The sequence below is a fragment of the Mandrillus leucophaeus genome, unplaced genomic scaffold, assembly GCF_000951045.1.
Source record: "Mandrillus leucophaeus isolate KB7577 unplaced genomic scaffold, Mleu.le_1.0 Scaffold139, whole genome shotgun sequence".
Classification (NCBI taxonomy): domain Eukaryota; kingdom Metazoa; phylum Chordata; class Mammalia; order Primates; family Cercopithecidae; genus Mandrillus; species Mandrillus leucophaeus.
Genome location: NW_012101354.1, coordinates 779,455 through 795,212, shown reverse-complemented (window position 1 = coordinate 795,212; position 15,758 = coordinate 779,455). Strand labels below are relative to the sequence as shown.

The 15,758-nt window shown below is 37.7% G+C and overlaps 1 protein-coding gene across 2 annotated transcripts in view; it reads left to right on the top strand.

The window, feature by feature from the left end:
- The window catches only part of SNX27 (sorting nexin family member 27), a 64,154-nt gene that overhangs the window by 27,600 nt on the left and 20,796 nt on the right, over window positions 1-15,758 (top strand). For both annotated transcript variants that reach the window (XM_011973528.1, XM_011973529.1), the window contains exons 5-6: window positions 2,325-2,403; window positions 4,509-4,672. In XM_011973528.1, the coding sequence (XP_011828918.1) occupies window positions 2,325-2,403; window positions 4,509-4,672 (243 nt within the window). The remainder of the gene's footprint in view (window positions 1-2,324; window positions 2,404-4,508; window positions 4,673-15,758) is intronic.

Below are 15,758 nucleotides of genomic sequence, written 5' to 3'. Positions count from 1 at the left end.
CCATCTCAAAAAAAAAAAAAAAAAAGAAACCCTGATCTAATGAAACAGCCTGAAGGGAGAAGCATCCCAAAACTCTCCCTTCCCTGATGGGTGGTCAGATATAAATTCTCGACACAGAATAAGCTTTTATAATTGACAATGCCTCCATCAAGGATGATGCCCTCAATGCAACTTAATTTCTCCAGTTTTCCCTGGAATAGAAACAGCAAAGATCTGTACAAGTTACCTATTAGTCTATTAAGTATCATGACAAATTGCATATATTTTATCAGAATGAGCTCTAAGAGTCTTCCTGGAGCAGCATGTGAATGGAAGGGCGGGGGGAGAGAGACACAGAGAGACAGAGAGAGAGAGGGAGAGAGAGAGGGAGAGAGAGAGAGAGAGAGAGAGATGATTGAGGCAACTGTAATCTGTTCCTTTTAGATCATTTATTCAATACACAGACATTCTTCATAACAACCAAATATTGAAGAGTTTTTCATTCTGTTGAATTTTGCAGTTAGGTTAAAGAGAACTGAAATATAATACTAGGGATAATATGCATTATATATAATAATTTATATATTAAAGAGTTTTTCATTCTGTTGAATTTTGCAGTTAGGTTAAAGAGAACTGAAATATAATACTAGGGATAATATATATTATATATAATAATTTATATAATGGGTTTTTAGATTCAATGTGATTTAATCAACAGCATATATTATCTTTTTGATGCTCAGATTGTTCCATCTTTGGCCAGTGAAAGCTCCTTCATGTCTGCTCCTTTATGCTTTTGATGCAACCTAATATTTTTATGATAGCATCCTTGCTTTTTGGTACAATAAGATGTCCTGGCCTCATCTTTGTATATTTCTTACCCTAGATATCTAGAATAGGCCATTTCCCCAAGGAGTCCTATTCTTTTAGTGGGAAACTGTCTTTAGAGATCATAATCTGCGTGCTGGGTGTAATCATTGCCTGTATATGCCTTTTCATTGGCCTTTAATCCTAACTTGATCAGAATTTTCAGGGAGACAAGCAGGTTTCTGGGTACTAATGCTTACATTTCTCTTTTGTAGCAAACATTAAAAAATCTATCCCCCAAACATTTATTCATCCACTGTATTTTATGGCAAAGGATATATGCAGGATCTCAGGCATTTATGAAATTATACAATGGTAGAGAATTTCAAGAAAAGTACTATTTTTACAGCTTGCTGATCTTTTTGTTTTGTTTTGATTGCTTTTTTCCAGTGTTCCTCTAGCAAGGCTTAGGTTTTTTACACTTTCCTCCCAACCCTGTTACTGAGACTTCTAGCTATAAACTATTTTCTAAACCTTGAAAGCCTTTTAGTTTCTATCCAGTGCAGTGTAGAATGATAATTTAGAATACTTATAATGTCTAGTTTCTCTATCACATCATGGATGGACCTAGGCCTCATGTGTGAGCAGATAGGAGAAGAAGGGATATAATCACATTTGGCTTACTGAGATAGTAATAATCAACAGTTTTATCTTTGTTTTATCAACAAAACAACGGCATGAAAAAGAAGTACCTTACTTATATTGAGGTTGATCTTGAAAAGAAATTTTGTTACTACTAGTTTATATTTTGTTGTTGTTTGTATGTAATTGTCATTTATTTGCACACAGTTTTCCAATTTCTCTTTTATTTGTCATGTTAGGACCTGAGTTCCTAGAGAGAATGAGTGATTCTTGTTTAATATGCCTCTATTGTCCCAGTATTTTGCTATTTTTTGTAGATATTAGATGGTAATTCTTAGGAAATGGAGGTGCCTAATGATCCCAGCATGAGACATGGGTCATCTAAAAAGTAAATAAAAAAGTTTTGTTTAGCCAAAATATAATTGACAAACAATATTTTACACTCTAGAATCAAATGTGTAGTTTTTTTGTGTTAATGTATTAAATGTAGGCTGAATGTGTGAAACTGGATATTTAATCATTTATTTTCTTTTTAAGATCTGTGCTATTAAGTACATTTCTTGTAAGTGGTGTTAAAAAAAGAAGTTGTTTTAGAGAGGGAAGCTGATATTTAAGGACAGAATATTGTCAGCTTACACTGGAAGGGAGAAACTCATATTCATAGCTGTTGGGGCAGATACAGGTGTTTTTTCACTTTTCTTTCATATGTATGTATGCGTGCATGCATGTACACATACATACAAAGAAGGATAGTTATGGACCATTAATGCAATTTTTGTGAGGCCAAGATGGCAGAACCTCTCCCCTTTCCCTCCTCCGCAGGCATACACCTGCCTTTTCCTACAGCATTGTCTGACTTAATTTTCTTGAAACCAATCTATCCTGTTTAACCTTAGGCTATTGCAGCAAAGGTTGGCATGGACAGTACGACAGTGAATTACTTTGCCTTATTTGAAGTGATCAATCACTCCTTTGGTGAGTACCAGTGGCTGATACTAGTTTTGTTTTCTAATACTGTCAGAAAGAAACTATTCACCTAGAGAAGAGCTTGAAGACAAGGGGAGATCCCACTCATTAGAACTGTCTCTAACAAGCAGACCAAGCATATCCCATTAAACTTAGGTCATAAGGATGTCTGATCACTGTTGATTCTTTTTCCTCTTTTGTAAGTATAGGTTACAACCAGCAATGAATTGGAAGATACTTTCATGAGGTTCTTTTAAATCTGAGGTTCAAAATTCATATATTCCAATGAAACAGGCTTAAAAAGATGGGATGTTCTATTTAGCCACATGTTGTTTTAGTGTACTTTAGGATTTTTGTAAAGATTCTTAAGAGTAGCTTTCTGTTTTTAGAAGTTAGAAAGATATATATTGGTTAAAAGCCTTGTTTTAATGCATACGTTTAAGCTTCTGTGTGAATCAATTTCCTCTTCCAAGGAGGTTTTATTGCATGGTGATAGGAAATTTATATTTTATTTTGCAAAAGCTAGGGATGGTGGTCACATTGGTTGCACTGAGACTACAGAGGGGAGAGAGTCTGAGGGCTTGCTCTAAATGACATAGATTTCCTACAGTTTATGGGTCTCTTCCGTATCATATAGATTTATACAGGGCTAAGGCCAGAATAGATACAGATAATATTGGTTGATCAGATCTTCCTTATCCCAGAAAGGGGGAGAGTTTGGTAGATTTAGGTTGCCTTGCTATCTCAGGTCCAGGTAGAATAACTTTGATTCCCCTAAAGCAGCCATCTCCCTAATATTTTTTTTCTTCCCAACTCACAGCAGTGTAACTAGACAGATGTAAATTATGTTACAAAGGATTACTGAGGTACCAAGATATCTGGATTCTAACCTTGTTTTTTGTCTAAGCTTTAGTTTCACTTTCTATAAAATGGAAAGTATTAAATCTATCTTTTGTAGTGTTACAAAGCCAAGTAAACATCGAGAGAGGAAGTAATCTCAGCAATTTGGGAGGCTGAGGCAGGAGGATTGCTTGAGCCCAGGAGTTTGAGACCAGCCTGGGCGACATAGTGAGACTGCCATCTCTAAAAAAAATTTAAAAATTAGCCAAGCATGGTGACACATGCAGGTGGTCCAAGCTGGGAGACTGAGGTAGGAAGATCAGTTGAGCCTAGGAGGTTAAGGCTGCAGTGAGCTATGATTGTGCCACAACACTCTAGCCTGGGCAACAGAGTGACACCCTGTCTCAAAAAAAAAAAAAAAAAGGCAATTTAGAAATTAAAAGTGGTAGTTTTTTTTATCGTGCTTGGGTGGCTGTTAGAAAGAGGAAGTATAACATTACTCAGAAGACACTTTTCAGTTTGAGGAATACTGCAGGATTTTTGGAGGTAGGCTGGAAAAAACCTTTTGGCGTTAATAAAAGCAGTTCATTGAGAATTACCACATGAGAGACTCTGAATGCACCAGAGTTGGGTAAGAGGAGAGGCTTGCTTTAAAGATGTTTAGTGGACATGAGCTGTAACTAGCTAATGGATTAGATATTTTAACTAAATTTGGAGTTGGTGCTGTTTGCAGAGTTGTCATGTTAACTGATCTGTGTCTTAGTACATTTTGTGTTGCTATAAAGGAATACCTGAGGCTGGGTAATTTGTAAAGAAAAAAGGTCTAATTGTCTCATGATTCTGCTGATTTTCAGCTGATATCCACCAAACATCTTTAAGACTGGGTTCAAGACTGGGCATCTGGTGAGGTCCTCAGGCTATTTTCTTCCACTCATGGTGTATGTAGAGATCACATTAGGCCCCACCTCTAACATTGGGGATCAAATTTCAACATGAATTCTGTGGGGGACAAATATCCAAACCACAGCACTTGTCATTCAAGTGATAGGTTTCTGTCAGCTTGAGATTTGACTGGCCATGGTCATAGCTAGAAAGGATATTTGGCTGGACAGATATGGCTGTTTTGTGCTCCCAAGGCAGAACTCCTTAGTGGATTTGAGATGATGTTCTGGTTAATGATAACGTAGCATTCTTGATCTGCCTTACATAGTTTGTATTAGGGAAATTTCTTCTATCTTTTCACTCTAGCTTTCTGTGTTTTGTCTTTCCTTTAGTACGTAAATTGGCACCGAATGAGTTTCCTCACAAACTCTACATTCAGAATTATACATCAGCTGTGCCAGGCACCTGCTTGACCATTCGAAAGTGGCTTTTTACAACAGAAGAAGAAATCCTCTTAAATGACAATGACCTTGCTGTTACCTACTTCTTTCATCAGGTAGGTGAATTGATCTTGAAAGGCGCAATTTCTTTTTATGTTTGAATATAGTTGGTATTTTGCCAATTCCCTGTGAATCCTTAGGTAAGCTGCTTTGCTCCTGGGTCTGAATTACATTCGTAAAATGTTCTTTCCCATTTCACAAAAGATAAATACGTAAGTTTTAGAAGTAAAGATATCCTGGAGTTTAAAAATACATATTTTAAAAATATATATTCTAATATTTTTAAGCAACAGAAAATGAGCATTGTGGCTGTGTACCTGTTCAAAAATTTTCCACCAATATTATACATACATAGAGTTTAAAGCATCAGATAGTTCTACACAGTTTATTGTGAAAAACAGTAGTTGCCCCTACTTATTTCCATCTCCCCCCATAGGCAACCACCTTCCCTTCTTTTAGCTTTGTTTTTTATTGGTTTGTTTGTTTGTTTTTGGTATTTACTTCTATGTCTCCATTATAACTTGGTTATATTGCTTCTACTTAATTTTTCAGATTCCAGTAGCATCTCTTAATTTCCCACTATTGAAGATGAGACACCAGCTGTCTTTCCTCCTCCATTCCTACCATATACCCATACCTTTTTCATCTCTCCCATCCCCTTAATATAATCAAATTATAATATTTGTTAGGTCAATATTCAGTGTTTACAATATTATGACTCTGTAAATGGTGAAATTTACAACAGAGCCATATAATAATTACTGTCTTTACTTTTCACTTTCTTTACAACATTTTATTTTTCCACAGCTAATTATTGCCCTCCTTTTTCATTTGCTTAATTTTCCGTGTACTTATGATTAATTTAGCTCCATACTCTTCACCAGTTGTCTAAATCTCCTCTAAAGACATTCAGTTCAGACCCATCAGGTAGTTCATGAATTTCCACTTTCTGAAGAAATCTCTTGTTGAGCCTCTTCCTCTACCCCTGTGTGAAGTGGCGGCTCTGTACTCTGGTGCACAGCTGGCCTTCTGGGATTGCCCTTCACCACCACCATCTCCTGTTTCCAGTGTTAGAGTACATTGTTAGAGTATTTTGTTTTGCTTTACTCCCATATTTTTGTAGAATACACTTTCAGAGCTATTCCTCTTTTTATATATGTAAGTTTTTATTTTTAATTTTTGTGGGTACATGGTAGGTGTATATATTTTTGGGGTACATGAGATGTTTTGATATAGGCATGTGGTGTGTAATAATCACATCATGGAAAATGGGGTATCCATCCCCTCAAACATTTATCTTTTGTGTTACAAATAATCCATTTATACTCTTTTAGTAATTTTAAAATGTACAATTAAATTATTATTGACTATAGTCACCCTGTTGTGCTGTCAAATACTAGGCCTTATTCATTAATTCTGCCTATTTTTTGTACCCATTAACCATCCCCGACTCTCCCCCAATTCCCCACTACCCTTCCCAGAGTCTGGTAACTATCCTGCTCTGTCTCCATGGGTTCAATTGTTTTTAGTTTTACAGTTCACAAATAATTGAGAACATGTGATGTTTGTCTTTCTGTGCCTGGCTTATTTCACTTAACGTAGTGACCTCCACTTCCATCCATGTTATTGCAAATGGCTGACTCTCATTCTTTTTTTATGGCTGAATAGTACTCCATTGTGTGTAAGTACCACATTTTCTTTATCCATTCATTCATTGATGGATGCTTAGGTTGCTTCTAAATCTTGACTTGTGAACAGTGCTGCAGCAAACATGGGAATGTGGGTATCTCTTCAAAATACTGATTTCCTTTTTTTTGGGTATATACGCAGCAGTGGGATTGCTGGATTGTATGATGGTTCTATTTTTAGTTTTCTGAGGAACCTCCAAACTGTTCTCTGAGTGGTTGTACTAATTCACATTCCCACCAACAGTAAACAAGGGCTCCCTTTTCTCCATATCCTTGCCAGTATTTGTTACTGCCTCTCTTTTGGATATAAGCCATTTTAACTAGGGTGAGATGGTATCTCATTGTAGTTTTTATGTGCATTTCTTTTTTTTTCTGTTGAGTTGTTTGAGCTCCTTATATATTCTGATTATTAATCCCTTGTCAGATGAGTAGTTTGCAAATATTTTCACCCATTCTGTGGGTTGTTTTTTCACTTTGTTGATTGTTTTCTTTGCTGTGCAGCTTTTTAGCTTGACGTGATCCCATTTGTCCATTTTTGCTTTGGTTGACTGTGCTTGTGGGGTATTAAGAAATCTTTGCCCAGACTGATGTCATGGAGAGTTTCCCCAATTTTTTCTTGTAGTAGTTTCATAGCTAGAGGATTTAGATTTAATTATTGAATCTATTTTGATGTGATTTTTGTATATGGCAAGAGTTAGGGGGCTAGTTTCATTCTTTTGTACACAGATGTCCAGTTTTCCCAGCACCATTTATTGAAGAGACTGTCTTTTCCCCAGTACATGTTCTTGGCACCTGTGTCGAAAATGAGTTAACTGTAGATATGTGAATTTGTTTCTCAGTTCTTTATTGTGTTCCATCGGTCTGTGTGTCTGCTTTTATGCCACTACCGGCTTTTTTTTAACTATAAAAAAAGTAAAAAAAAAGTTTTTGTTACTATAGTTCTGTAGTATAACTTGAAGTCAGGTAATACGATTCCTCCAGTGTTGTTCTTTTTTTTTCTTTCGAGAGACAGGGTCTCGCTTTGTCACCTAGACTGGAGTGCAGTGGCATGATCACAGCTCACTGAAGCCTCGACCTCCTAGGCACAGGCTATCCTCCTGCCTCAGCCTCCCCACTAGCTGGGGCTGTAGGCCCATGCCACCATGCCCCACTGATTTTTTAAGTTTTTTTTTAGAGGCAGGGGGTCTTGCTGTGTTGCCCAGGCTGGCTTGAACTCCTGGGCTCAAGATCCTCCTGCCTTAGCCTCCTAAATTGCTGGGTTACAGATGTGTGCCACCATAGCCCACCCAGTTTTTTTCTTTTTCTTAGGATATCTTTGGCTATTCTGGGTCTTTGGTGGTTCCGTATAAATTTAAGGATAGTTTTTTTTTCTATTTCTGTGAAGAATGTCATTGGTATTTTGATAGGGGTTGCATTGAATCTGTGGATTGCTTTGGGTAGTGTGGACATTTTAACAATATTTATTCTTCCAATCCATGAACATGGAATACTTTTACCATTTGTTGGTGTCCTCTCTTCACCTTTCTTTCATAGTGTTTTAATTTCTTTTTCAGATTGTTCACTGTTGGCATATAGAAATGCTACTGATTTTTGTTGTTGATTTTGTATCCTGCAACTTTACTGAATTTATTTATCAATTCTAATAGTTTTTCAGTGGAGTCTTTAGGTTTTTCCAAGTATAAGATTGTATCATATGCAAACAAGGATAATTTGACTTCCTTTGCAATTTGGATGCCCTTTATAACTTTGTCTTGTCTGATTGCTCTAGCTGGGACTTCTAGTACTATGCTGAATAACAGTGGTGAAAGTGGGCATCCTTGTTGTGTTCCAGGTCTTAGAGGAAAGGCTTTCAGTTTCTCCCCATTCAGGATGATAGTAGCTGTGGGTCTGTCGTATATAGCTTTTATTATGTTGAGGTTTCTCCTATACCCAGTTTTTTGAGGAGTTTTTATTATGAAGGGATGTTGAGTTTTATCAAATGCTTTTTCAGCGTGAATTGAAATGATCATATGATTTTTGTCCTTTACTCTGTTGATGTGGTGTGTCACATTGATTGGTGTTTTTGAACCATCCTTACATTCCCAAGGATATATCTTGCTCATGATGATTTTTTAAATGTATTGTTGAATTCAGTTTGCTAATATCTTGTTGAGGATTTCTATATTAATATTCATCAGGGATATTGGTCTGTAGTTTTCTTTTTTGATATGTCTTTGGTTTTGGTATAAAGGTGATACTGGCCTCATAGAATGAGTTTAGAAGTATTCCCTCCTTCTCTCTTTTTTTGAAATAGTTTGTGTAGAATTGGTATTAATCCTTCATTAAATGTCTGATAGAATTTAGCAGTGAAGCCGTTGGGTTCTGGGCTTTCCTTTACTGGAGACCATTATGGCTTCCATCTTGTTACTTGTTATTAGTGTGTTTGGGTTTTGGATTTCTTCATGGTTCAATCTTTGTAGGTTGTATATGTCTAGGAATTTATCCATTTCTTTTAGATTTTACAATTTATTGGCATATAGTTAATCATAGTAGCCACAAATGATCCTTTGGATTTCTTAAGTATCAGTTGTAATGTCTCCTTTTTCATCTCTGATTTTATTTGGATCTTCTTTTTTTTTTTTTTTCTTAATCTGGCTAAAGGTTTTTCTGTTTAACTTTTCAAAAAAACCAACTTTTTGTTTCATTTCTCTTTTTTTGTATTTTTTAATTTCAGTTTAATTTATTTCTGCTCTAATCTTTATTATTTATTTTCTTCTACTGATTGGTTTTGGTTTGCTCTTGCTTTTCTATTGCTCTAAGATGCATTGTTTGAAATTTTTCTTCTTTTTTTGATGTAGGCATTTATAACTATAAAATTCCTTCTTAGTTGTGCTTTTGCTGTATCCCATATGGCATGTTATGTTTTCATGATCATTTATTTCAATAAATTTTTAAATTTCCTTCTCAATTTCTCCATTGACCCACTGGTCTTTCAGGAGTATATTGTTTAATTTCCATGTATTTGAATAGTTTCCAAAATTCATCATTTTTGATTTCTGATTTTATTCCATTGTAGTCAGATACTTGGTATTATTGTAATATCACTATGGTCAGATACTTGATCATATTGATACTATTTGATATTAATAATACTTGATATTATTCATTTTTAAAAAATGTTTTAAGACTTGTTTTGTGACCTAACATATGGTCTGTTCTTGAGAATGATCCATGTGCTGAAGAAAAGAATGATCCATGTGCTGAGGAAAAGAATGTGTGTTCTGCAGTCATTGGATGAAGTTTTCTGTAAATATGTATTGGATCCATTTGGTCTATAATGCCGATTAAGTCCAGTGTATCTTGGTTGATTTTCTGTCTGGAAGATCTGTCCAGTGCTGAAGGTTAGGTGTTCAGGTCTCCAGCTATCATTGTGTTAGAGTCTGTCTCTCTCTTTAACTGTAATAATATTTGCTTTAGATATTAAATACATATCAGGGTGCTCCAGTGTTGGGTGCACATATATTTAATATTGTTACATCCTCTTGCTGAATTGACCCCTTTATCATTATATAGTGACCTTCTTTGTCTTGTCCTATATTTTTGTCTTAAAATCTATTTTGTCTGATATAAGTATAGCTACTTCTGCTCTGTTTTAGTTTCCATTGTCATGGAGTATCTTTTTCCATCCGTTTATTTTCCATCTATGTGTGTCTTTATAGGTGAAGTATGTTTCTTGTAGACAACAGATCAATGGTTCTTGTTTTTTATTTATTCAGCCACTGTGTGTCTGTTGACTGATGTTTAGTCCATTTGCATTCAGTGTTACTATTGATAAGTAAGGCCTTACTCTTGCTATTTTGTTACTTGTTTTATGGTTGTTTTGTGATCATCTTTTCCTTCTTTCCTTCCTTCCTGTCTTCCTTTTAGTGAAGGTGATTTTCTGTGGTGATATGATTTAGTTTCTTACTTTTTATTTTTTTGTGTATTTGTTGTATGTTTGTCGGTTTGGGTTTACAAGGCTTGCAAATACTCTTGTAATCTGTTATTTTAACCTGATAACAACACTGTTTGTATAAACAAACAAGCAAGCAAAAAGAAAACTAATAAAGGCTCCATGCCTTAAATATATTACCCCACTTTTTCACTTTTTGTTGTTACTATTTATACCTTATTGTACTATGTCTTGAAAAGTTGTTGTAGTTATTACTTTTGATTGGTTCATCATTTAGTCTTTCTACTTAAGATGAGTAGTTTACATACCATAGTTATAGTGTTATGATATTTTGTGTTTTTCTGTGTATTTAATATTACCATACCTTCAGATGATTTCTTATTGCTCATTAACATCATTTTCTTTCTGATTGAAGTACTCCTTTTAGCATTTCTTGTAGGACAGGTCTGGTGTTGATGAAATCCCTCAGCTATTGTTTGTCTTGGAAAGTTTATTTCTGTTTCATGTTTGAAGGATAATTTAGCTGGATATACTTATTGTAGAGTAAAATGTTTTTTTTCCTTCATCACTTTAAATATGTTATGCCACTCTTTTCTGGCCTGTAAGGTTTCCACTGAAAGTCTGCTGCCAGATGTATTGGAGCTCCATTGTATATTGTTTCTGTTCTCTTGCTGCTTTTACAATCTTTTCTTTATCCTTGACCTTTGGGAGTTTGATGATTAAATGCCTTGACGTAGTCTTCTTTGGGTTAAATCTGCTTGGTGTTCTATAACCTTTTTGTACTTGGATATTGATGTCTTTCTCTAGATTTGGGAAGTTCTCTGTTATTACCCCTTTGAATAAACTTTCTACACCTATCTCTTTCTCTGCCTCCTCTTTAAGGCCAGTAACTCTTAGATTTGCCCTTTTGAGGCTATTTTCTAGATTTGGTAGGCCTCCTTCATTTTTTTTTTTAAATTATTTTTTCTTTTGTCTCCTTCATGTATTATTATTATTATTATTTTTGAGACAGAGTTTCACTGTTGTTGCCCAGGCTGATGCAATGGTGTGATCTTGGCTTACTGCAACCTCTGCCTCCCGGGTTCAGGCAATTCTCCTGCCTCATCCTCCTGAGTAGCTGAGATTACAGGTGCACGCCACCACACACAGCTCATTTTGTATTTTTAGTAGAGATGGGGTTTTGCTATGTTTATCAGGCTGGTCTCGAACTCCTGACCTCCGGTGATCCACCCGCCTCGGCCTCCCAAAGTGCTAGGATTACAGGTGTGAGCTACCACGCCCAGCCTCCTCCATGTGTTTTCAAATAGCCGTCTTCAAGCTCACTAATTCTTTCTCCTGCTTGATCAATTCTGCTATTAAAAGACTCTGATGATGCATGCATTCTTCAGTATGCCAATTGCATTTTTCAGCTCTAGAATTTCTGCTTGATTCTTTTTAATTATTTCAATCTCTCTCTCTCTCTTTTTTTTTTTTTTTGAGACAGAGTCTGGCTCTGTCGCCCAGGCTGGAGTGCAGTTGCGCAATCTTGGCTCACTGCATCTTTGTTGAATTTATCTGATAGAATTCTGAATTCCTTCTCTGTGTTACCTAGAATTTCTTTGAGTTTCCTCAAAACAGCTATTTTGAATTCTGTTTGAAAGGTCACATATCTCTTTTTCAACAGGATTGGTCCCTGGTGCCTTATTTAGTTCTTTTGGTGAGGACATGTTTTCCCGGATTGTCTTGATACTTGCAGATGTTTGTCTGTGTCTGGGCATTGAAGAGTTAGGTACTTATTGTAGTCTGGGCTTGTTCATACCTGTCCTTCTTGGGGAGGCTTTCCAGATATTTGAAAGGACTTGGGTCTTGTGATCTAAGCTATATCTGCTTTAGGAAGTACCCCAAGCCCAATAATGCTGTGGTTCTTGCAGGCTCTTAGAGGTACTGCCTTGTTGTCTTGGACAAGATCCAGAATTCTCTGGATTACCAGGCAGAGACTCTTATTCTCTTCTCTTACTTTTTCCCAAACAAATGTAGTATTTTCTGTGTTGAGCTGTCTGGAGCTGGGGGTGGGGGTACACAAGCACCCCCATAACCACTACCACTGGGACTTTGCTAGGTCAGACCTGAAGCCAGCACAGCACTGAGTCTTGCCTAAGGCCTGCTGTAGCTACTCCCTGGCTACTGCCTATGTTTGCTGAAGGTTCTGGGCTTCTACAATCAATCAGCAGGTGGCAAAGCCAGCGAGGCCTATGTCCTAAACTTCAGGGTGGTGAGTTCCCTCAGACCCTGGGAGGGTCCAGAGTGCCATCTGGGAGCCAGGGACTACAGTCAAAAACCTTAGAAGTCTACGTGGTATTTTACTGTTCTAGAGCTGAGCGGGCATTCACGCCACAAGACACAGTCCTTCCCACTCTTCTCTCTTCTTTTCAAAGGCAGAGAAGCCTCACCCCATGGACACTGCCACCTCAGGCCCATGGGGAGTACTGCCAGACTCCTGCCAATGTTCTCTTAAGACCCAAGGACTCTTCAGTCAGCTTGTGGTGAATGCTGCCTGGCCTGGAACTCACCCTTCAGGGTAGTGGGCTCCCCTTTGGCCCAGGGCAAGTCCAGAAATGCCATCTAAGAACCAAGTCCTCTAAGAGCTTTGTGAGAAGAGGGTACATGGGAAGACAACATTTAAAAATCTTGAATGCCTGGAAATGCCATTATTTTACACTCACACTTGGTTAATGTCACATTTATGTATAGAACACTAGGTTGAAAATGATTTAACTCCAGAAATTTTAAAGAATTATGTTCCACCAACAGGTGTGATGGCTCATGCCTGTAGTCTCAGCACTTGGTGGGAAGATCACTTGAGCCCAGGAGTTCGAGACCAGCCTGAGCAACATGGCGAGGCTTTGTCTCTACAAAAACTTTAAAATTTAGCCAGACATGGTAGTGTGCACCTGAAGTCCTAACTGCTCAGGAGGCTGAGGTGGGAGGATCACCTGAGCTCAGGAGTTTGAGGCTGCAGTGAGCCGTGATCACACCACTACACTGTAGCCAGGGAGACAGAGTGAGACCTTATCTTAAGGGGGAAAAAAAAAAAAGCCATCTTATTTCTGTACCATTTTATGTGACCTTTTTTTCTTTCCAGAAACTGAGGTCTTTTTGTCTCCATGGGTATCAAATTTCACAATCATGTGCCTTGCTGTGGATCTATTTTCATTTATTATGTTGGGCTCTCTGTGGGAAATTTGTGTTTCTGATCTGGCAAATTTTCTTGAATTATTAAATTGACAGTTTGTTCTCTCATTTTCTGTTCTCTCTTTTTGGCATTCCTATTATTCTGGTACACAGTTTTTTGGTCTGCCCTGTAATCATATCTTCTCTCATATTTTTAATTTCTTTATCTTCTTGCTCTATTTCCTAAATAACTTACTCAGGTTTCTCTTCTAGCCCTCTTACGTTTTTTTTTTAACATATGCCAGTTTTTGTGTGTGGGGGTGATGGGGGTGGTTTTGAGACGAAGTCTCTCTCTTTCACCCAGGCTGGAGTGCAGTGGTGCGATCTTGGCTCACTGCAACCTCTGCCTCCGGGTTCAAGCAATTCTCCTGCCTCAACCTCCCAAGTATGTAGGATTACAGGCACATGCTGCCACACCCAGCTAATTTTTTTGGATTTTAGTAGAGACGGGATTTCACTGTGTTGCCCAGGCTGGACTCGATCTCCTGAGCTCAGGCAATCCACCCACCTCGGCCTTCCAAAATGCTGGGATTACAGGTGTGAGCCACTGTGCCTGGCCTGTATTTTTAATTTCTAAAGGTTTTCTTTTGTTCTCTGAATATCCTTTTTTATATATAGTATTCTGTTCTTTTGTGGTTGTAGTATTTTTTTCTTGACTTTCTGAAGATATTAAAAATAATATACTTTTTTAGGCCAGGTGTGGTGGCTCACGCCTGTAATCCCAGCACTTTGGGAGGCTGAGGCAGATCACCTGAGGTCAAGAGTTTGGGACCAGCCTGGCCAACATGGTGAAACCCTGTTTCTACTAAAAATATAAAAATTAGCTGGGTGTGATGATGGGCACCTGTAATCCCAGCCACTCAGGAGGCTGAGACAGGAGAATTGCTTGAACCCAGGAGGCAGAGGCTGCAGTGAGCCGAGATCATGCCACTGTACTCCAGCCTGGGTGACAGAGTGAGACTGTCTCAAAAAAAAAAATTAATATACTTTTTTTAATTTTGAAATTATCTTTTTCCTCCCTCTATTGCTTGCTTATTTGTTTTGGTCTCTGTTGTACATGTTAGAAGTGTTCCTCTAATAGAGATGTCTGCTCAAATTTAAGACTGAGACACTGCACAGCTGATTGGGAACTCAGCATGTGAGTATATCTTATTGACTATGACACAATCATGGCTCACCGTAGCCTCGACCTCCTGGGCTCAGGTGATCCTCCCACCTCAGCCTCCTGAGTGGTTGGGACTACAGGTGTGCACACCATGCCCAGCTAATTTTTGTACTTTTTGTAGACATGGGATTTTTCCATGTTGCCCAAGTTGGTCTCGAACTCCTGAGCTCAAACAACCCTCTCTCCTCAGCCTCCCAAAGTGCTGGGATTACAGGCATGAGCTATCATACCTAGCCAAATCACTAATCTTCTACTGGCATTGAAGAGGGCAGTCATCTGGTTCCAGGGAATAAAGGAGAGGATCTCAGAATTTGATTCTTTTTTTTTTTTTTTTTTTTTAAGGCAGAGTCTTGCTTTGTCGCCAGGCTGGAGTGCAGTGGCACGATCTTGGCTCACTGCAACCTCTGCCTCCCGAGTTCAAGCAATTCTCCTGCCTCAGCCTCCTGAGTAGCTGAGACTACAGGCGCACGCCACCACGTCCGGCTAATTTTTGTATTTTTTAGTAGAGACGGGGGTTTCACCATGTTGGCCAGAATGGTCTCGATCTGTTGACCTCGTGATCTGCCCGCCTTGGCCTCCCAAAGTGCTGGGATTACAGGCATGAGCCACCGTGCCCAGCATTGATTGTTTCTTAAATAGACTTCTGGTCAGTCCTCCTTATTTTAGCCACATCCTACCACCTCTCCTAGATGGCCACCTGGTGCTACCAATTCTTCAGTCTTTTGGGAGTTTTGTGATATAAATTTGAGTGATTCTCTGCTTTCCCTACTACTAGGTAGGGAATCCATTTTTTTTTTTCAGGTTTTGTAAGTTACTACTTATATATCCGTGTTCCAGATTACAAAATTTTGTTCCGATTGTTTCTCCTTGATCTCCTGGGTTTATTCCTTTACTGAAATTTTAGTAGGGTTTTAGGAGGAAGTAAGAGTTGATAGTTGTTTTTAATCTGCCATCCCTAATTGGAAGCCCTCTTTTAGGAACTTTTTCTACAAGTGTTTACATGCATATTTGGCTTTAGATCTTTATATGGATGTATAATTTTTACATAGTTATAATTCTAATACAGATACAACCTTTTTCTTTTCTTTTTTCCTTTCTCATACAGTTTTTTATATGTCATTTATGACTGAGTTAATATAGTATATGTT